This window comes from Lissotriton helveticus, chromosome 3_2 (assembly GCF_964261635.1).
Source record: "Lissotriton helveticus chromosome 3_2, aLisHel1.1, whole genome shotgun sequence".
Taxonomy (NCBI): Eukaryota; Metazoa; Chordata; class Amphibia; order Caudata; family Salamandridae; genus Lissotriton; species Lissotriton helveticus.
This window is the reverse complement of record NC_136062.1, coordinates 476290360-476314102: the sequence shown is the minus strand read 5'-3', so window position 1 is coordinate 476314102 and position 23743 is coordinate 476290360. Positions and strand designations below refer to the sequence as shown.

Genomic DNA, 23743 nt, shown 5'->3' with positions numbered 1-23743 from the left:
CGATCCATTGAAACACCTGAACATCCAGCTTCCACAGGCTGGAGTCTCGCAGGTAACGCGAGTGCCAATCCGCTACTTGGTTGGCCTGTCCCGGAAGGTACTCCGCCGTTACCGAGATCTGACGGGACAGACAATAGTCCCAAAAGTCCTTCGCCAGATCTGCTAACGCTCGAGAGCGCGGGCCTCCTAAGTGGTTCACATACCGAACCGCCGAGACGTTGTCCATTCTCAGGAGAACACAAGACTTCGCGGAATCCCTGGTCCAGCAACGGACGGCAAAAGATCCCGCCAGAAGTTCCAGGCAGTTGATGTGAAGTCTTTGCTCGTCGGACGACCAAGCGCCGCCTGTGGAGAAATCCCCACAGCGGGCGCCCCAGCCGGATCTGCTGGCGTCGGATTCTATCACCAAGTCCGGTACGGACCCGAAGATCGCTCGACCATTCCACGCCTCCATATGGGTGAGCCACCAACCCATTTCTTCTTTTACCTCCACTGACAGAGGTACCCGGCTGTCGTAGGACAGCCCTTTGCGCAGGTGATGCGCCTTGAGACGTTGAAGGGCCCGATAATGAAGAGGGCCCGGAAAAATCGCCTGAATGGAAGACGAGAGAAGTCCCACCACTCTGGCAATCTGCCGGAGCGAGGTGTGCGACTTGGAGACTGTCTGCCGCAGTTCGTGCTTGATCTTGGCCATCTTCCTGGATGGAAGACTGAGTGATGCTTGCAGGGAATCCACGACAAACCCTAAGAACACTACGCTCTGGGCGGGAGTGAAGACAGACTTGTCCTTGTTGATTATGAACCCCAGACCCTGCAACAGGGAGATTGTCTGGGAGAGTTGAAGTAGTAACTTGGACGGGTTCTGGGCCATCAGCAGAATGTCGTCCAGATACACGATCAACCGAATCCCCTGACTCCGCAGGACTTCCACTGCTGGATGTAGCAACTTGGTGAAACACCAAGGGGCCGAGGAAAGCCCGAATGGAAGGGCAGTGAACTCGAAAACCTCGCCTTTCCAGAGAAACTGGAGGAAGCGGCGGTGAGGCGGATGGATGGGAACCACCAAATACGCATCCTTGAGGTCCAACCGGACCATCCAGTCGTTCTGGAGCAGTATGTCCCTCAGAAGATGGATGCCCTCCATCTTGAAATGATTGTAGACCAACCAGCCGTTGAAGTCTTTGAGGTTGATGACTGGTCGTTTGCCCCTGTCTACCTTCTCTACGAGAAAAATATTGCTCAGGAATCCGCGGGGATGTCGCGTTGTTCGACAAATAGCCCCTTTGCGCAGCAGCGCTGAGACTTCTTCGTCGATCAACTGCGCGTCTGGCTGAGAGAAGACTATGGGGCGAGGTGGCTGCAGCTGGCGCGGTTGATCGTAGAACTCTATATGGAACCCACGCACGGTCTGGAGCACCCACGCGTCCGCCGTGATAGCCGCCCAAGCCTCCGGAAAACAAGCCACCCTTCCCCCAATAAGAACTTGATCCGCTGGAATCACACTTACCGTGGGAATTGCTGCTTCCGGTGTCATTCCTATAGCCTCCACGTTTCTGGAAGCGCTGACCCCTGGTCGGGTAGAAGTTGGTGTAGTTTGCCGAGGTATTGTATTGACCTCTGCCGGAGCCCTGACCCTTGTTGGGGTGATTCTGACCGCCACGGCCGGTCGTGAGGCCCCTACCACGACCAGCCCCTCGGGAAAAACGTTGGTGGAAAACCCGTTTTATAGTAGACTGGGCCCTGTCCAAAGAGGTGAAAGTAGACACAAACTTCCCCAGTTCCTTGATAAATGGCTCCCCAAAGAGACCACCTTGCGCCACGGCGCCCGCCTCCGAAGAGGCCAAATCCCCCAACTTGGGATCTAACTTGATCAACAAGGAACGCCGTCGTTCCGTCGAAAGGGCGCAGTTTGCGTTTCCCAGAAATATGACCGCCCTCTGCGCCCAATTCGACAACACCTCCGGTGATATAGGGGTGCCCGACACCTTGGCCTCCTCTGCCATATCTAAGATCTTCGTGATCGGGCCTATGGCGTCCAACAACTTGTCCTGACATGATCGCCAGGAGCGGTCAATCCCCTTACGGGGGTCCTTGACCAACTTGGCCATGAACGTAGCCATTTTCCCGTCTAATTCCGGGGTCATAGCGACCTTACCCTCCAACGTCGGACGAGGGCACTCCCCTCTAAGGCAACTGCGCGCCTCCTTCTCTAAGGGTTTGCGGAGGCGGCCCGCCACAAACTGCGCGACTTTGTCCCCAGGCGCCCAAGCGGCCGACCGCGGATGAATTATCTCATCCGGGTCGAGCATGCCGGAAGTGTCCTTGGGTAACTCCGCCGCGGAGGTGGACGGGCGCCAAGAACGCACCGAATCCTCGTCATCCTCATCAGTGTCGGCGGGGGAAATCCCTCCCGGGGAACAAGGGGCAGTCCCAGCTGGTGTGGAAGGATCCTGAGGCGGGAGTGACGCAGGGGCAGGCACGGTCGCCTTAGCCAAGAAAGCGTCCCTTAGGCGCTCAAAGGCGTCCTTATCTACACCCTGCGCACCCCCGAGACCTCCATCCCTACAGACCTTCTTAGGCGCCGGTGGTTGCCCCTGGTCAGACACGGGCGTCCCTATCGGCCCCGGCGCCAACTTAGCGCACTCTTCCACTATGCGGGCAGAGAGCCTGTCTTCCATAGGTCCCACTATGTCCTGCACACATCTAAATATGGACTGGTCCACAGCAGCATAAAACTCCTCATCCTGGAGGTAATGGTGAGATTCCTCTTCCTCCACATAATATCCCTCAGCCATAATAAAGGTATAAATGAATTTCTAGCAAAGGGAAGAACTGAGGGTATGGTGGCGCTCACTGGGCCAAATATAGGCTAACCGGAGGCTAGCAACTTTTACAGCCGGTGGAACCTGGCAGTCACAGAGGCAGCACCAACCTCCTCAGCGCGCTGACCCTCTCACAGAGACCGGGTACACGCCGCCTCCCAGCGCGCTGCAAAGTAAACAAAGCCAGAAGCAGCCGGTGCTTAAATCAGCCCGCAGGCGTCAACGCGGTGTAAACCGCAAATACAGACCCCAGCGGGGCGTTAAAATCATGGGGCAATACAACCCAGCAAAGGGCGTCAGGGTTAGGCGGCAGGCAGGGCTCCGGCGCGGCTCCTTCTCCCCAGCGCGGCTCCTGTCAACGAGACGGAACCGCGCTTGGGCGAACGAGACGCCACGGCGCCCTCTAGCGGCAGAATACACACCGCAATACAAGCGGGAACATCGCGTAAGGGGCGAAAGCGTCCCCGCGATAAGGGGCTCTGTGGAGAAAAATACCAACACGGTTTGAAAGCGAAACACACACAGAGCCTGGTAATAGCACAGGGAACCAAAACTAATGTTCAGCAAAAACGGAATATATCACAAATAATCCCCCAAACACAATGTAGTGAGAGAGAGGAAAAATAGCACTTAACTGGCTGCGAAGCAGCGAAGAAAGAGGAGGAGTTCACAAGATGGACGCCCTTCCTAGGATTATGGACACTATAGAAGGACTACCGCATGTTGGACTGATGGATATTGTAGTTCTAAGAGGATATCGTTATCTTGTTTTTTGCTAAATATCCCTGTGTTTGGGATATAAGAGAAGTTTTTTTCCAAGTTTGATGCTTTTCTGGCTGCTATGTGAGTTTGTGTTAATAAACAGCGAAGAGAGAAAAGCATAATCCGAAGCCTCCGGTCCTGACATAGAATTAGTGTAAACTCTGTTCCAATAATTTTGTTGGAAGTAGAAATGGGTTTTTGTAGTGTGAACCTTTTCTGGACTCACTTGCTGTGCATTATTCTGCCTTCCTGCTGTGCACCATTCTGCCTTCTAGTGTTCAGGGTCAGAAAGCCTTTTTCCCCTCTCTTCGGCATCCACCATTAAGTGGACCTACCCCTCCCCTATACGTCATATATAGTCACGGTTTACTCTGTATATGTTTTATAATTGGTTGTCTTTAACATGGTGGCAGGTGTATTTTTAAGGGTTTAGGGTGAGTATGGGTTTTTGGGTGGCAAGGGTAATTTTAGGGTGGGTGTGGGTATTTGGGTGGCAAAAGTAATTTTAAGGTTTTGGGTGCCTATAGGTTTTTGGGTGGCAAAAGTAATTTTTGGGAGGCTATGCGTTTTTGGGTGGCATGGGTAGTTTTAGGGTGGCATGGGTAGTTTTAGGGTTAGTATGGCTTTTTGGGTGGCATGGGTATTTTTAGGGTGGGTATGGGTGTTTGGGTGGCATGGGTAATTTTAGGATTTAGAGAGTATGTTTTTTTGGGTGTCAAGGGTAATTTTAGGGTTTAGAGTGGCTAGGGTGGGTATGGGTATTTGCCTGGCACTGGTATTTTAAGGGGTTAGTGAAGGTTTGGGATTTTGGGTGGTAGTGTTATTTTTAGTGTTTATGGTGGGTACGGGTCTTTGGGTGGCAAGAGTATTTTTAGGGTTTAGGGTGGATATTGCTTTTTGTGATTCAAGAGCAACTTTAGGGTGGATATGGGTATGAGGGCAACAATGGTATTTTAGGGTGTGTCTAGATTTTTGGTTGGCAAGGGTACTTTTAAGGCGTAGGGTGGGTATGGGTTTTTGATTGGAAGAGTAATTTTAGGGTTTAGAGTAGGTATGGGTTTTTGGTATTGTAAGGGTATTTTTAGGGTTTAGGGTGGATATAGGTTTTTGGGTGGAAAGGGAATTTATAACATTAAAAGGGAGTATAGATATATATATATATATATATATATATATATATATATATATATGTATATGTATATGTATATGTATATGTATATGTATATATATATATATATATATATATATCTCCATATATCCATATCCACATGACAGGGAGCACCAAGCTGAGAGAGGCCACAGGAAGCAAAGTGAAGTTCATGTCATTTTATTAGATCAGCAGCTTGCAAGCAGTACTCGACCTGAATGAAGCATCACTGTTCATGGCCAGACGCGTTTCAGGATTTCTATCCTTTCATCAGTGGCTTAGCAGAGAAAATGTTCAGCTACTCACGCATTTGTAATTAGTCCAAACACCCGCCCTAGTAGACGTGGCTGTCAGCACAGCCTCCTGGTGTTTGTAGTTCCATTAAGTGTTCCCCAGTGGGTGCGCTGTTCATTTCTCCAATCTTGCAAAATTATTAATCCCTTGTGGGTAGATGCTTCTTACAAGGCGCTGTAACTGCCCTGCTTTTCAGCCGATGGTCGAACTTGGTGTAAATCACAGCCCCGAACTGTGACCATACATCTCTTCCTCTCGATTACTCCAGCTCCCAATTGAGGCTGGAACGAGCCCGCAAACCCAGCAGTGAGCCCCTCTCCACGACCGTGCCAGGCCGTAAATTATCCACATGACAGGGAGCACCAAGCTGAGAGAGGCCACAGGGAGCAAAGTGAAGTTCATGTCATTTTATTAGATCAGCAGCTTGCAAGCAGTACTCGACCTGAATGAAGAATCACTGTTCATGGCCAGACGCGTTTCAGGATTTCTATCCTTTCATCATGATATTCTAATATAATGACATGAACTTCACTTTGCTTCCTGTGGCCTCTCTCAGCTTGGTGCTCCCTGTCGTGTGGATATATATATATATATATTCATTTTCCAACTCGTATGTCTTTAGCATGCATGCCTTTGCCACGAAATGTAAGTATTTTACAGGTATATACAAACCCACCACACACTCTTATACTTACATTATTGGGGTAAAGTCAATCGTGGTAAAGGCATAATTGTGTAAAAAATAGTTGTTAAAGTGTTCGTGGTTAAGGCATCGTCGTTTAGACTGTAGTTGTTCCTGTGGTCAATATTCCATCATACAACCAAGATAATGGTTTCCGGTGATCCATATTTGGGGAGGATTGTAGGTTGCTGCCTTTGGAGTCATCAATTAATTATCTAATGGCAAATACAGGGGGTCCACGACCTTGCGTGGACACAGTGTGGCCAGTGGGTAACCTGTCCAGATGTCTGGCATGGAGAGCGTATGATCACTGCATGTGATGTGTCCTAGTTGTCTATATGTTATGAATTCATGTGACATCAAATTGTATGGTGTTTTAGGAGCGCGTGTACCCCCTTCATGTGTGTTAAATTGGGGCCAATCTCTGCGACCATTGCAATGTCGCTGCGCTTATCTGTGTGATTGCTCTAACGTTTCCTGTTCATGTGTTTGTCGGCCGGCTACCCAATCTGGCACCCTGGACCTAGGTCCCAGAGCTTGCCTGACTGTGATTTTGCAAGTCGGGTTGATGTGGCATTCACAAATAAAGACGCAATTTTGATCTAATAAATAAATGTATCATTATCCATATTAGCATTGACTTTTTTCCATATTAACCGGAATCTGGTACATCAAGGCAGTACTGGTCATAGCAAAGCCAGCACATTTTGAGGGAGTCACGCCCCTAGTGTGTCAACATCCACCTTTAGATGACTGATCAAGATATGACCCGGACACATAGGACATATAGGACACATAAAAAGATTAGGGGCCGAAACACAAGGATTACTCCTATAGAGGAGAAAATCTACGCCACAAGAATGCAACCCATGGAGAAAGTTTGTCCTGCAGAACACAACCCTAAACAGAACCACACGCTGGAGCCAGACATAAATCTGAAGCTCCTCAACAAATACATCAGAACGCAGACATTCAAGATGGTCATACTCCAGGGGGGAAGAAGGGCACTACACGGCTACCCTGGACCTCAAGGGCATCTATTTTCATATACTGGTGAACAACCTGCACAAGAAGTACCTCAGGATTGTGGTACACAACTCAAATTACCAGTTGAAAGTACTACCCGTTGGGCTAAAGTCAGCACTGAGGGTCTGCACAAAGAGCCTCACGGTGGTGGGAGTTCATCTCAGAAGGCAGGAGATACGTGAGTACCCCCTAACAGATGACTGGATAGTGTAGGCAAGCTCCATACAGATGTCGGGGGCGGGGGGGGAATGGGACGATACCAATCCAAGCAGATACTAATCCAAACAGACAACACAACAGCAAGAGCACACCTCAACAAACATTGGAGGATGAGATCTTATACCCTTTTGAAGTTAGCGCAAGAGTGTGGAAATGGGCTATACTAAGGAACATAATGTTAACAGACATATGTTTAATAGGTGCCGAAAACAAAGATACAGACGGACTCAGCAGGCTAGGAAACTCATCGCATCAATGAGAACTGAGACAAGACTTAGTCCATGACCCTTTCCAAGGAATAGGCACACCACTGAGACCAAAATGCCCAAACCTTGCCTCCAAGTAGACAGACTGTCAGTCTTTGGGGAATGTCCTGTTGATATGTCAGTCAATAAACTTTACGTACACCGTTCCACTGATACTTCTAGTCATAAGCAAGTACAAACAGACATCCATGACAGTGATACTCATAGGCTCCTAGTTGATTAGACAAACATGTTACTTACATTTGGTGGAAATAGCACAAGGCAGAATAAGCTGTCTATCAGTACGTGTTACCATTTGGTTGAGGGCGGGGGTGGGGGCAGTATGTGTGTTACCCACAGCCAAAGAGTCTCAGCCTAGCAGCTCCTGAGGAAATGGAATTCGGACCCTTGGGCTTACCTCAAAGATGCATGGAAGTGCAGAAGGAAGCCAAGGCAGCAATGGCTAGGAAATGTTACACAGTCCAGCGGAGCAGATTTGAAAACTGATGCAAAAAGTAGAAACTAACACAACACATTACTGGAGACACCACCGTGATTAGGTACTTACATACCTGTTTGACAAGGAACTCTCACACCTCCATGAAGATTTACTGAGCAGCCATTGTGGCACACACCCGGTGTACCACAGGCAAAGGCCTCTTTACTTCAGCGTTGTCATGAGGTTCATTGAAGGGTTCAAAAGATTTGCACTACCGAGGTCCGCACCCTCACCCGTGTGGAACCTTAACTTGGTGCCAACACAATTGGTGAAACCAACAGTTGTGCCTTTACTAAAGCACAATTATAATTCAGAACCCTTGAGACATCTCTTTAATATCGATCACATCACTTGGTAAAGCCAGTGAATTACAGGCACTCTCGCTTCAAGAACCCTTCCTTTAGACCCACAAGGACAAGGGTAACAGTAAGAATAAATCCAGAGTTCTTCCCCAGGTGACATCCCAGTTTCTTGTCAATCAGGCAATCAAACTCCATATGCTGGATGTCAGCAGGGCAGGCATGTTCTAATTAAATGAATACATAGAGCATAGGAAGAGAGACCAATTCTTTATCATCTTTTCGTCCCCAAACATGGGTTCAACTGTCTCAAAGGTAACCATCGCATGATGGATAGTACACACCATCCAAACTTACTGCATGACCTCAGGGATTCCCTTAGAAGAGAGCCCGAGAGCACCCCCCACTAGGAAGAGGGCCATTCTAGCCTTTTTTATCGAATCCATCCATCAATGATATTTGTACGGCCGCAGCGTAGTCATCCGTGCACACATTCAGAAAACACTACGGCATTGATATCTAGGTGAACAAGGAAGCTCAAGCATGATAGAAGATCTTAAGACACCTGTTTACAAACAAATGCTCACTTGAACCCGGCGTTCAGGATCTAGTCAGTTCCCAGCATGTAATCCAGAAAAGATCATGCAGCAAAATTACATGGTTACTTACCTGTAGGAGTAGTCTTGCAGCTTAGTCTTCTCTGAAGTTACATCCTGCCTTCCCTAGAAGAGGAGTGAGTTTTTTCAAACCTGGTTAAGAAACTATAACTACACTTAACATTTATGAAGCCCTAAAGATAAGGAAAAAAGACTTCCATACAGTGACCATTGGGAGGGGCTTCAGGGGTCCGTCTGTCATAGGATTGGGGGTAGGTCCACCTATCACCTATTGGTCGACAGAAATAAGGCTTTCTGAACCCAACTACTAGGTGACGGAATAATGCAAAGCCTGTGAGTCTTGAAGCTGCTGAACTACCCATACAGGTAAGTTTCTTCCACAACCTCCAGGGTTTTATTTATTTATTTTTATTTACTTATTTAATACATTTTTATATAGCACGGACTTTACCCGAAGGTGTCAGAGCACTGTACAATAGAACCAGTTACGTTACATGAGAGAAATGTTACAAAAAAACAAAAAAAATAGCAGGCCATAGAATCAAAACAACGCAGGCAAGGAACACAATATTAAACAAAGCAAGCACAGAATGTACAAACAAAATATAAATATATAAGACAAATTTACAATGATTAAAGAACTTCCTGGCGTGGTCCGAGAAGGAAGGAATTAGTTCTGAAAGTGTCTTTGGAATAGAAGAGATTTGAGATCCGCTTTGAAGATCTGGATGGAGGTGGTGGCACGGAGCAAAGGAGGAAGCGAGTTCCAGATTCTCACCACATTACCTGATAACGATTGAGCCATCAATTTTTCCCTTTTGAAGGAGGGGGGGCTCAAGCAGGAACTTTTCCGCATTCCGAGAAGGTCTCGAGCCTCCAGACAATTTCAGTTTGTTCGCCAGATAGCGAGGGGAGGAAGAGTGCAAAGCTTTGTGGGTGATGCACGCCGTTTTGTAAATAGCTCTAGCCTCGATGGGGAGCCATCTGAGAGAAGACAGGATAGGAGTGATGTGGTCACTTTGTTTGGACCCTGAAATGAAGCGAGCTGCTGAATGGAGGACGGATTTGAGGGGGGAGAGGTGAGATTTAGGAAGGCCAGTCAGAAGAGAGTTACAATAATCTTGTCTAGAGAGATCTAGCGATTGGACCAGGGTTTTTAGGTCATTCTCCGGGAAGAACCGACGAATCCCCCATAAAAAGCGCAGCTGATAACGTGCGCTCTTGGCCATGGAGTTGATGTGTGAGATTAGGTTGTCTTTTATCAAGTATGACACCTAGGGATTTAGCTCAGTCAACAATGACGGGTTTACTGTTGAGTAACTTCAACTGATCCATCCAGGATTGAACAGGAGGCGGGGAGAGAGTGCTAGATATGAGGAGGAATTCAGTTTTGGAGGGATTGAGAATGAGTTGGTGAACTAACATCCAGTTGTGAATAGAGTTGAGAGTACAGTTGAGTAGCGAGAGATCATGAGAGGAAGACACCATGAGGTCGATTTGGGTGTCTTCCGCATAGAGATGGTAGAGGATTCCAGATTTGCTGAGGAGGTTCCCTAGTGGTTCCAGATAGAGATTAAACCGAGTGGGAGCAAGGATAGAACCTTGAGGGACGCCTTGACCAACCACCAGTGGAGACAAGAGAATGTTTGCAATCTTGATCATTTGGGATCTGTCCGAGAGGAATGAGGCAAACCATTTGATTACTGTGCCTTCCTCGCCCATTCTCTGTTGAAGAGTGTTCAAGAGGGTGTTGTGATTAACAGTGTCAAAGGCTGCAGAGAGGTCAAGAAGAATCAGAAGACACAATTCCCCCGAATCGAGTATATGCAGCGCATCATCGATCACTCGCAGCAGGGCTGTTTCGGTGCTGCAATTTTGAATAAAGCCAGACTGGAACATGTCAAGGAGATTATTGTCCATAATGTGTTGGGAAAGTTGTTGTGCAACGCATTTTTCTGTGATCTTTGAAAAAAAAGGGAGATTGATGATGGGGCGGAAGTTATTGAGGTCGTTCACATTTGCAGAGGGTTTTATTAGAAGGGGGGTAACCTGTCCTGTTTTGAGGACAACTGGGAGGGATCCTTGACTGAGGACGAGATTAACTAGCCTGGTCCAATAGGAGAGAATATTGGTATAGAAATCAATGGCGATGACACTGGGTATGGGGTCAGAAGAATGGTTGGAGGGTTTGGTTTCGAGGATGCATTTGAGGAGATCTTCTTCCGAGATGGTGGCAAAATTCTGCCAATTACTAAGGATTTACGCTCCTCACTGGGGGTGGGGTGGGTGACCTTCCATCGGTGATTTTACCTTTTGATCAAAGAATACAGCAAACTCAGTTGCTTTCTTCGCAGCATCCTCAGGTTTGATGGTTTGGGGACAACAATATGGGTTTTTGATGAGGTCAAAGTTTTTTGGGTCTTTTTTTTAGCTGAATCGAGGAGGGATCTGAAATGTGAAGTTTTATCCTGGAAGATATGCTTGTGGTATATGGATCTTGATGAACGTAAAAGAGAGAGGTTGGAGGTGGATGGAGATTGTCTCCAATGTTTCTCCAAGATTCTAAGGTTTTTTCTTTCGTCATAGAGCGCTTTATTGAACCAAGGAGCTGAAGGGGTGGGTCTTCTCCTTTTGGTTTGGAGTGGAGCAACCATGTCTGGTATGTTTACAAAATATACCCTTCGAAACAGCGAAGCATGACCATCGAGTTCCCTTTAATATGAAGATACAACATTTGGTTATTATTTATGGTGGTGTGTAATGTATTGCTCTGAACGTTTGAAGAAATAGGTCTCCTACACGGGAGGGAGACCGGGGGGCAGGGGGTGAGGGGGGCGTTGAGTCGTTTTGTGAGCACCTTTGTAGTCGCAACGATGCTGTAGTTTCTCTTTTGCCCTCTATTAAGTGCATAGGTTTGCCCCCTCCCAGGAACATGTTATAAACAGGACATTTATTTATTTATTTATTTATAAAGTTTTATATAGTGCTAACAAGATCCCGAAGGATATCGGAGCGCTTTACAAAAGGATGGAAGGAAGAACATACCATAGTGTGAAGCAGGTCTTGTGCTTCCAGGATTTCCGCTGGTACGTTAGGGGACTCTGTCGGTGGTACCCAGTCTATGCATTTACCACACACTTGTCCATGGTAATACATTATCCTTTCTCTACAAGTGTTTTCTGAGGTGTGAGTCATTTTGAGAAACTGGAGGCAGATCCTTTGGAGTTTCTACCCCTTGGTTTTCCTCTGACTCGAAAAAAGGATTGTGGTTGCTACGGCTGTTGTCACTGTGTGGATATTGAAAACTTGTAGTTTCCAGCTTTCTTTGTGTATTGAAAATCTGCCTCTGTCCAGAGGGATTCCTCTTTTGAATGAAGGTCTGTACTACTGTAGGGCCACCCACGGCTTTGGCAGTCTCAGTGGTTTCGCATGAGGGCCAGATCAATTGTTTTTGATTGGACCTCCGGTTTAAATCTTGAGACGTGCAGTTCCATATGTCATCTCAGTACTGTTCATGTTGCCAACTGCCTGCTCGATGTATCTAGAGTCGACTTAAAGCAGGAGTTAGCAACATTTCTCCCTTTAAACCTTTGGTTCCGGATAGTCTTCTGGGAGATGCAACATAAGATCCTCCACGTCCTCCCAGTGTTGGTGTGCATGTCTATTTAGCAGGGCATTTGAGAAAAGTACTTTAATACATAATGAGAATTATACTACACATAAAACTAGGATAAACAGTGAGAAACAGATGTCTCTACAACCCTCTCGGCCAGAGTTCTGACTCCCAACATTATTATTGCACCTAGATGCCAAGCATTATAAAAGCATAGTTAAAAATAAGACACACAATTAGCATTGCATCTTGGAGACCATGTTGCACAGGGTTGCTTTCATTCGCTAGAGCCATGACACCAATCTTTGGATTGAAAGGATACAGTTTCAGCATATGATGTTAAGTCAAAGATCCTTGATCAGACCCATAACCCCCACTCATAGCAACAGAAGTGCCCTCCCATCCTGAGTGAGGACACTGCTCTAGTGACGTCAGGGATCTGATCTCAGATGCTTGAAGTCTTGGCACAGTTTACTGGAGTCCCACTAGTCCAGGAGCCACTGGCTAGCTGTAGGAGGGTACTGCTGGACAGAGAGCCAGTATACCCTGGTACCACCAGATATCACAAAAAGAAAGGTGGAGGGCTGTTTCACTTGCCTCTACTCACCAGCTACTACTTGTACAGGCTCCAACCGCACAGAGGAAGGGTCCGGGCAAAATGATATCACCTTCACAGGCTTGTAGGAGAGATTCAGCTATTGTTTTTAGGCAAATTGCTTTTGTTTCATTTCCATTTGTTGCTGTTTGGTCAGAAGGCAGTCTGCACGGTTCTGGGCAGCTTCCTTCCCTACCCTATGTTAATCTCCCGCAAAGTCCCTAGAAAGTTGCTGTCGTTTTTTTTTTACTTTTACCTCAGCGAACATGGCAGTCACGCATGTCTACTGAAGAGCTCTCTGACTACATGAGTTGTGGTACTAGAGCTTGGCTGTGAGATCAAGGAGCCCGCAAAGGGCACCTCTTAATTCCAGAGTGGCTGCTGCCCTCTTTACCCAGGCTGTGGTAGACTGACAGTGGTGGCAGCATACATCTTGAGTCTGGGATACCTGTACCTGTGGGAAGCCGTTGCCTACCTTCTCCCTGCTGGTAGAATCTGGCCAGTCTCCTTTACCTGGGTTCATTTCTTGTCTGAGACGCGTGTTGACAGTGAGGGTTTACTGGGCGAGGATGAATTAGTGAGCCATTGTGTTTAATGTACACCGAGCTGGAATGAAGTTCGGTGGGGGTTTCAGCTCCCCAGTGCCCATCCATAGTCCTTGCAGAAGATTGGTGGGTTGGAAGAAGTAAGCATCTATTATCCGTGTTTAGTTCACGCCGCCCTCCCCTCCACTGGCGAGGATCAGGTTTCTGTGGCCAGGCAACCCTTGCTTGGAGTCAACATTTCTCACTTGTGACAGCGCCAACAGGTTCCAAGAGGTGGGAGGAGTATAGAGGCGCTAGCCCAAGTACTGATCAATTACTGTTGCTCCCAGGACCGGATGGAGCCCCAGGAGTTTGAAAGCAGCTGTCCCATGAGTGGATCAGACTGTCTATGAAGGAACAATAATGGCCTCGTCAGCCAGTGGGCTGTTCTTGTTTCACTTGTTGAGGAGGAATCCCCTGGATCTGCCGTTCTTCCTGCGAAACCGGACAGTAGGGTCTGGGCTGGAAAGCATTGTTACTGTGACTGATTTCCGCATGGAAACGAATTTGGCAGGCTGACGAAAAAGCTGGCCTTGAGCTCTCTGGGCAAAGGACTTTGCAGCATCTTAGCATCAAACCAGTTGTCTACGAAACGTGCAGAATGGGTCAGTGGAAGAGTGACCACTTTGAAGCTCAAGGTGACTCAGGACAGCTGTTCAATCTAACAAAACATGGAGAACGTCCACAAGGAAATGTGGAAGCCCCTTCCTGTATTTGAAGGTGAAACGCCTCAGTCTGTGATCCTCCACTGTGCTGTGGGCAGTTACCAGATGTAGCTTGCCTTGATGAAACACACAGCATTTGAACATTTGATCCTGCTCCAGAACTAGCAGTCCCCTGCCTTGCCCTTGCTTGTCCTGCACCCCAGCAGCGCCGTCCCTGGTGGCTTGCTATTGGAAACTCTATAGAAACAAATAAAACCGGCCTCCCTGCTCCTTTCTTAGACAGCGTCGCCCGTTTCGTCTTCTTCCAGTCAGAGACGACAAATGAAATACCATTAGGAAGTATTTCCTTCCATACGGTGGCTCCCCTGGACACTGTATATCGCCATACCTATTATCATTGAAGTCAGTCGCCATTATCTCCAAAGGAAGCACTGATAGCCAACAGACCCACAAGATTGAAGGGATCCTGAGACAAAACGAGCTTCAATATACCATTGAGTTCAGAACAAATGATTGTAATTTTTAACTTTAAGAATCTGTCCTGAAGAAGGTGTTCTATAAGAAAAAAAACGAAACGCCGTGTCAACATTTTTCTGATTCTTGTTTTATGTATTATGTTTTGCATTTTATAAACTGTGTATGAAATTGAGATGTTTACTCATCCATGTTTTTAAAATATTACTGAATTAAATTGTATGTGATATTAAAAATTGTATACACCTTTTACAAAAACCATTTGAGAATAGCCTCGTTAGTCGACCTTTGTGCTAGAATTGTGTAAAAATGATAGATTAACCTGTTGGGATTTATAACTTTGATGTACCAGAATCTCTTACCTCTTGCCTTCTTCCATACCTTAGTAGTCTTAGACAGGACCATTTGTGTTCCGATGTCCGATTCATCACAACATTTAGACAGTAGTCCTTAAGCTTAGCTTTGGGGCCTGTAGAGTGGGACATCCCGTGATTTTTATTGGAAACTCTAGACAGCGACCAGTCCCCTGAGATAGTCAATTACTGGAAAGAAGTACTTGGTTTTCCATTCAGTAGTACTACCAGTCCCAGGACACCAGTGTTAAACAACTCCAATTAATGCAACTGGAGTGTAGTTTGCCAGACTGGTATTGTACTTAGGTACTTGGCCGTCCCTGTTGAATACGCACGTTTTAGGAACCCTGCACGAGAGAACGGTAAAAACATGTGGCATAGAGAGATGAGAATATGTACCTGGAGGAGGCACATAATGCAAGAGTTGTGACATAGCAGGTTTAGTTTGTCTCCATGATCTTACTACAAGCGCTTCGGGATCAGATATAGGGCTGTTGTGCAGCCCATCACCGTTGTACTGCTGCAGTTTGCAGTGATCACTGAAGCAAAAGTGTGTTAACAGGAGTTCCATTTCTCAAACCATAACTTAAGTTTTGTTTCACCCTCAAGCCCCTGCTTCCAGCAGGAAAACACCAGCACCACCATTACAAATACATCTGGGACTTTGTAATTTGACTACATTTGTTTCAAGGTACAGTCCCGGGTGTATAAAAAGCAGCCCTACTCTGCTTCTGTGCAAGTTATTCACACTGTGTGTAGCTGGAAGTGTAGAATATTTCGGGTGATTGGTCTGTTATTGCTAGGTTATCACCCACAGTTGTATGTGTTGAGTGAGAGCTAAAGCTTCTGTTTAACAATGAATTCTTCCAGTTGCAGCCACTAATGCTCTAAGTTGCCTTGGCTGGTATTTTAGTATTAAATAAGTTACTCCAGTGATCAGTCACAACAGTGTCAAACTCCATCAGCCTTTTTCTGGCCAGCTAACTGAATACTCCTGCCTTCTTTCTTCACTCCGCTGCCCACGCTAATGGTAGTGCTTGGCAAGTATTCGTTCACATCTTAGTTATGGTGTAGTAGACAATTTGCTTCTTAGTTATGGCGTAGTAGACAATCGCTAGTGTTTATCTGTTGTGCTCCATTGACCATTCCTTATCAGAATGTTTTTTTATTCTCTTTTCAGAAACTGGCTTTCATGGTTTCGCTGGGATTGGTGACACACGACCACCTAGAAGGTAAGCAAAGGTCCTGGATTTATCAGTAACTTGTAGAACATAAGGCAGGATATGTTTTTCAGACCATCGCTTAACTTCTGTGCTCTGCTTCAACTCCTTGTTCAAGTTCCATACGCTGGCAAGTTCAAGCGTTGAGTTTTTAGTGACATCATAAACTCGAGCTTTAGGCTGAACGTTTTATAAATGACATCAGAACACTGACTTAGCACTATAGAAACATCATACATGTGTTAGCTATTATGATTTTATTTTTGCATTACATTTTGGTGCAATTTGCATGAAACGACTTTTTATTTCAAAGCGGTTGAGGTTTATTGAGAACAATGAGAGCTTTAGTGGAACATTCCGCTTGATCGTCCTAAAAACAAGAGGCTAGTTTTGCTCATGTATTTGAGGGTACATGGTTTCAGACAAAATAGACTTTGCTTTTTTCAAAAACATATGTTCGAGGCATATGAGCTGCTGATTGTACACTATGCATAGATCGCCACCTAGTGTTGGGCCCGGATGTTTGCAGTTTGTTGTTGTCCTGAAAAGTTCTTTGGAAGTCACGAGATAGGTGACTCCTCCTTAGGAGAGCATGGGCATCGGCTCCATCCCCAGATTGTTTTTTTCCGCCATCGGGCTCTGATGTATCTCCTGCGCTCCGGTTTGGAACTAAATTTCCATCGGCGCGCAATCCTCACCCAGTTCGACGGTATTGTCTCGATCGCGTTCTACCACGCGATTCTCAACTAATTTCGAAGTCTTCGATTCCGGTCGTCAACGAAGACCTTCGAGCCTACCTAGGCCTCACTTTCTGGCTCATGGAAAGGACGCCATTCAAGAAGTGTCCTCAATGTGGGTCGAAGTTTCCCCACACCTACCTACATGAGGTGTGCAACCTCTGCCTTTCACCGGATCATGAGGCCACAGACTGTTCGGCGTGTGCCTCATTTCGCTCCAAGAAGACGATCCGGGACCGACTAGCTCGAAGAACTATGGCTCACTCGTCCGCTCAGATTCCCGACGACATCTTCGATGAGGGCGTCAACGTGCCAGAACACCAGCAAGCCGAAGAGAGTATCGGATCTTCAGATGCTGAAGACTCCGGCGTCGAGGAGGTCACTCCAGCTCAACGGGTCATAAGCTCAACGGGTCGTAAGTAAGACCGTCGACCCCACCCCTTCCTCGACACCATCTAAAAAGGCTCCGGTCACACCCTCACCTTGGGGCTCGGGTGCACACCGAGAGACTGCTTCTAACACCCTGCCTTTGGGCCCGGCAAAGAAGACCACAAAGCCTTCAGGCGGCTCGGGCTCGAGCCAGCCTACTTCCGGTGCCGACCCAGTAGAGATACCGAAGAAAAAGCCATCTTCCTCTTCCACCTTGACCGTTGCTTTGACATCCAAGCATACGGCGCCGAAAACTGGCAGCGGTTCATCGACCCCGAACCCGCACTCGGAGCCGAGTAAAAAAAATCAACCAAAGCTCCAGACTCACACGCATCGGAGCCGAAAAAACCCTTGGAACCGAAAAAACAGGTCCCCATAAAAGACACTTCGAAAGGGCACACTCCTAAGCCAACTGCCGACTACATGTCTAAAAAACCTACAGAGCCGAAAATGTCGACGCCAAAGGTTTTACCTGGCTCACAAGAGCTTTTTACACCAGATCCACAACAAAACACCCTTGTAAAGGATCCCAAAACTGGACAATTGACTCTCCGCTTAAAGAAGAGACCACTTGAGGCGCCAGCACCTCCTCCCCCTGCAAAGAAGAGAGACATTGCAACCTCTCCATTAAGGGTCCTTTCTCCTCCACCTCCCCATACTGTTCCTACTCATACACCTCCACCACCACAGCATTCACCTACACCATCTCCTAACCCAAACGATGATGTACACACAGATTCTGATTATGAAGGTGGGGGGGCCTACACCCTCTCCTAACCCAAACGATGATGTACACACAGATTCTGATTATGAAGGTGGGGGTGCCTTCACCATCTCCTAACCCAAACGATGATGTACACACAGATTCTGATTATGAAGGTGGGGGGGCCTACACCCTCTCCTAACCCAAACGATGATGTACACACAGATTCTGATTATGAAGGTGGGGGGGCCTACACCCTCTCCTAACCCAAACGATGATGTACACACAGATTCTGATTATGAAGGTGGGGGGGCCTACACCCTCTCCTAACCCAAACGATGATGTACACACAGATTCTGATTATGAAGGTGGGGGTGCCTTCACCATCTCCTAACCCAAACGATGATGTACACACAGATTCTGATTATGAAGGTGGGGGGGCCTACACCCTCTCCTAACCCAAACGATGATGTACACACAGATTCTGATTATGAAGGTGGGGGTGCCTACACCCTCTCCTAACCCAAACGATGATGTACACACAGATTCTGATTATGAAGGTGGGGGTGCACATTACCCACCACACACTAATAGTCACCCTCAGTCACCTAACCCATGGGATGATTACAACACCCCTGATGTGCCTTATGTCCCACAGGATGATGTCTATCCTTCCAGACCTTTCCCGCCAGAGGACACCATAGGTTTTAACCTGCTAGTCCAGAGAGCTGCACATTATCATGGGGTGGGCTTACACACTGATGCAGTGGAGGAAGACATCTATTAGACACATTTGACAACACACAAAGGTCTACGGCCATCTTACCAATGCTTAAGGGCGTCATCAAGCACGCAACAGAGGTTTTTAAAGACCCCGTTAGAACTAGGGTCCTCAATCCCTGCATTGAGAAAAAATATAAAGCTGCCCCTGCAGACCCAGCTTATATTAAAGGCCCGGCACAATTAGATTCTTTAGTGGTATCCAATGCATGTAAACCTGCTAATTCCCAAACAGGTGTAACCTCACCACCAGACAAAGAATCTAAACTCCTTGACGCTTCTGGCAAGTGAACTGTGGCACAAGCAGCGAACATCTGGCGCTTTGCCAACACTCAAGCCTTGCTGGCAAGATACGACAGGGCACATTACGACAAACTAGAGTCCCTAATGCAGCACCTTCCAGACAAATACAAAAACAGGGCTAATGAACTTAAACAGGAAGGTAAAAATATCACTAATACTTCCATCCGTTGTGCCCTAGACGCTGCAGATACTGCCTCAAGGGCAATTAATACCAGCACCTTACTACGCAGACATGCCTCGCTACGCATTTAAGGTTTTAAACCTGAGGTGCCAAACTCTATACTTAATCAGCCATTTGATGGATCACACTTATTTGGCCCAAATGTTGACGTGTCTTTGGAAAAAATGAAGAAAGACACCGACACTGCAAAATCGATGGGAGCCTTGCAGCAGCAAGCTCCCAGACGTTCTTTTCATCGCTCATCGTACAGAGGCAACACAAGAGGCTACTCCTCAGAAAGTCCCTCATCTTCCTACAAAACCCCTGACCAATCCACATTCACCATGGGCTACCAGAGAGGGGGTTACAGGGGTAACAACAACAAAGGCAGAAGCAAAAACAACACCTCCCGCTCTGCCTCCACCCCTACCCAATGACAACATCACATCAGACAGGTGGGTGCAACAAATTATTCAATCAGGTTACTGCCTAGAAATAACATCTCCCCCCCCAAACATATCACCCAAACAGCATCCAATGTCACAAGAACATCTGTCACTGTTAAAGCAAGAAGTAGTATCTCTGCTAGAAAAAAGTGCAATAGAACAAGTTCCTCTGCACCAGCAAAACAAGGGGGTTTACTCCCTATATTTTCTAATCCCAAAGAAGGACGGCTCTCTAAGGCCTATTTTAGTCCTCCGACCGCTAAACATATACATACAGTCAGACCATTTTCACATGGTCACACTCCAGCAAGTCCTTCCTCTCTTGTCACAAAACAACTTCCTGGCTACTCTAGACCTCAAGGACGCATACTTCCACATTCCTATTCATAAAGCTCACAGGAAGTATCTCAGCTTTGTAATAGACGGGCAGCCCTACCAGTTCACAGTACTCCCTTTCGGAGTCACAACAGCACCAAGAGTATTCACCAAGTGCTTGGCAGTGGTGGCAGCGCATCTACGAAGGCAGCACATCCTTGTCTTTCCGTACCTCAACGACTGGCTCATAAAAGCCAGCTCACACAATCAATGCGTAAAACACACTCATACCACCATCCACCTGCTCCACGACTTGGGGTTCACAATAAACCACACCAAGTCTCATCTACAGCCATCCAAAGTACAATAGTACCTCGGTGCCACAATAAACACCTCAACAGTGCTAGCTTATCCCAACCCAGCAAGGATAGCCAGCATGCAAACTCTCCTAACAAAGTTTCAGCTACAACACTGCCATCAAACTTATTGTAGAACAATTGCTACCTCAACTACTTATTGTTATTTGGGGGCACAGCTGTATCTGTCCCCAACCTGACTTTGGCTGCCATCTATTAATCAACATTACGATGCCTCATAACTCAGTCCCCTGTACCAGTGAATGGTTTGATCAGCGTGTTTAAGTGAGGCTTGCTGCATAGGAAAAACTAGTGAGTGATGACTGTCCCGTTATGTCCATTTTCTCCTTACTACGCCGCCACCTCAGCTCTTGCCAGGTGATGATGAACTGTGAGGTGTGAAAATTGATTGAAGCTCCTTTTGAAAGCTTGTTTTTCAAATTGACATCAGACATTGGTTACTCTTTTTCATGCAGTTAACGGACTCCTTTTACTTTTCTTTTCCCTAGAAATTCAAAGCAAAAGACAAGAAAGAAAACGAAGAACAACAGCCAACCCAGTGTACAGTGGCGCCATCTTTGAACCAGAGGTATTCACATTCCCACTCGTCACCCATACCCAAATCTTCTCAGTCTTAGAAACGGCACTTGCAACACAACCACTGCACATGACCAGCAAATCGTATTATTAGTTTATAGCTTGTGTTCCTGCATTGTAACAACCAGATGTGGGCTTCCACCACAGCACCCTTTGCTTCTGTTCACCCGAACAAAAAAACTGCTGTATACAAATGCATTTCCTACAGCACCTAATGGAAAAGAGAGGCATTAATTTTTATTTTTAAATGTTTTTATTGGCGTTTGTCAAAATAAATAATTCAACGACAGGCTTGGGGAGGAGAGCAGAGGAAATTAGGAGGGAGGAAAGGAAGATCGGGGCAGGGAGGATATCAGGAAGAGCAATCTGGAACCAAGCTGCGGTTACACAATCCTAATCATGAAGATATTGCACATTTTGAGCAGCCTCATGTGTATAACAGCACTTGTTGTAGCACAGACATAGAATGTAGGAGCAAGAGGGGCAAAGGCACATAATAAGGATTGCATAGACCCAAAATTGGAGGATTATTTAAATCACATAGGGCGACACTGAAAATAGGGTATTAACCGTTGATAATTATCACACTGCACTTCAACGAAACAGCACATTAAGGCGATTGGCACTCCCCTATCTCCATCTGGTTGTTCACCATCCCCGGCTACATACTCCACAGTGAATTTGAGTCCCTGCTGCGGAGAAGAGGCAAAAAGTTCCAATATGTCCCTGGCACGGGAGCCCAATGGCATAGGTTCCCAAAAGTTGAACAATTGTTCCTGGCATTGTGCCTCATCTCTCAACCATGCTTTGGAGGAGGTAGCAGGCTTCCCGCCCCAGTGTGTGGCGATCCTGCATTCAGCCTAAAGGAGTAACATGGCAGTGAGGTGTCTGCAAGAGCTGGAATTGTCTGTAACATAACCCGCTAGGCCCACCAAAGGGATGAGGGGAGGTGAGTGTCCAGTGATTGTATGGATGGTAGCAAACACGTCTGTCCAGAAGTATGTCACTTTCGGGCACTGCCAGGCAAGGTGAATAAAGGAAGTCGGGAATGGTTGCAGTGCTGACAGCAAGGATCTGTGCAAGCCCCAAGAGCTGCATTGGGGTGCCATATAGGCGGTGTACAAATTACAATTGGATGAGCCGAAGTCAATAGTTATGTGAGAGTAGTACCAATTGACCACAGGAGAAGGGCCACTGCTTGTTTGAAAGGGCCAGAAAGATCCCTTCCTCCCAAGCCATACATACCCTCAGGGTTACAACTGGAGAGGAACACTGCATAATGTTGCAAAGACAAGTAATCAGTTTACGGGGGGATGGTGAAGTGAGGAGGTGCTCCAGTGCCAGGAGGGGTGGTGGCAAGGATGGGAAGATGTCATGTAGAGCACAGCAGGAGGCGCGTAGTTCATAATATCACAGTGTATCAAGAAAAGTAGGGGTTAGAGATGTCGCAGCGTGAAACAGTGGGAGGCGCTGGTCATCGGGTAAATGTCTAAAAAGAGTCTAATGTTGCGTTTGTGTAAGCGAGCAAGGCACCCTTTTCTGAGAACGGTGGTATCATGGGGTTATTGGTGAGTGGAATGGAGGGAGCATATATAATTGTCAACCCTGCTCTCTTCCGTAAACCCTCCTAAGTCAAGCGCACACATTCAATGATATAGATTTTAGCCTTAGGATATTTGTATGTTAAATATGGTGCAGTTAATAGGGGTCATGGAGCTTTGCAGTCTCTCTCAACAGCTGTGTGTGGCTGGAACGGGGTAGGGTAAAGACAGTAATAGAGGAAGTGGGCTTGAGCGCATGAAGCATACAGCGTCCTGTCGGGTGCCCCAGTCGACCCTGCGCGAGCAATGGAGTGAAGAGCTCCCAGGAAACCCACGTCAAAGGCACCAAGTTAGATATTAAACACTTTGCGAAACTGCGCTGTGAGACGGAAGGGGACATTGAGGAAAAGGTAGAGGAACTTAGGGAGGATAACCATCTTCGCAATTGCGATACGGCCAGCGAGTGATCGGTAGTTTAGACCACATAGGTATTCTCTCCTCCAGCCAGGCCATAGCACGGCCGTAATTTGGGCACCATAGTTCTTCTGGATTGCGGCACAGCCATATAACCACGTACCACACCGGATCATCTGCCCAGGGGGTACTCTGGGCAATGGGCGTATGTTCTCTGTTGGAGGAAATAGTATAACTTTGTCCCAGTACACTTGTATAACCGAATAGCCACCAAACTTCATCACCTCGGGTGCCAACAGGCCAGGTTGTCACAAGGGATGCATGCGTATAGGGTGATGTTGTCCACGGTAAATCTGGGCTAATTCAAGCTGTTCCATGTAGGACCTTGCTCAATGGATTGTTTTCAGAGTAAAACGTTCCTTTGAACTTGATGAGACAGCCTTCATTGATCGACCAATTCTTGGATGCTCACGCCCATTTTGTCCTGTCTGTTTGACTGTTTATTTAAATTGCCTCTGCTTATTTGACTAATTCTGGTAATTAGACGTCTCAAACTAACCCAGACTTACCCTGGTATTTGATGATACAACGTACACTGGTGTACCATTCTTAGATGATCACGTCCATTTGGTCCTTAACGTATGACCAATTGCTCATTTACATTGCCAAGCCAATTTGACTAATCAGAAATCCTCATTGTGTACATGTAGGAGAGTAGGGTCTGCTAGCCTATGGTCACCCCAAATTTTTGCTTTTTGCTTCACTGGTTTTCGACTACTGAGGCTGTGGGCCTGCTGATCAGACCCCCAGCCTGCTGTTCTCTCACTAAATTAATGATACATGTGC

At 46.8% G+C, this 23743-nt stretch overlaps 1 protein-coding gene across 3 annotated transcripts in view; it reads left to right on the top strand.

Annotated features, from left to right (window-relative positions):
* PHF21A (PHD finger protein 21A) overlaps positions 1-23743 on the top strand; it is a 419360-nt gene that overhangs the window by 235406 nt on the left and 160211 nt on the right. For all 3 annotated transcript variants that reach the window (XM_078684392.1, XM_078684393.1, XM_078684391.1), the window contains 2 exons: positions 16077-16128; positions 20855-20934. In XM_078684392.1, the coding sequence (XP_078540518.1) occupies positions 16077-16128; positions 20855-20934 (132 nt within the window). The remainder of the gene's footprint in view (positions 1-16076; positions 16129-20854; positions 20935-23743) is intronic.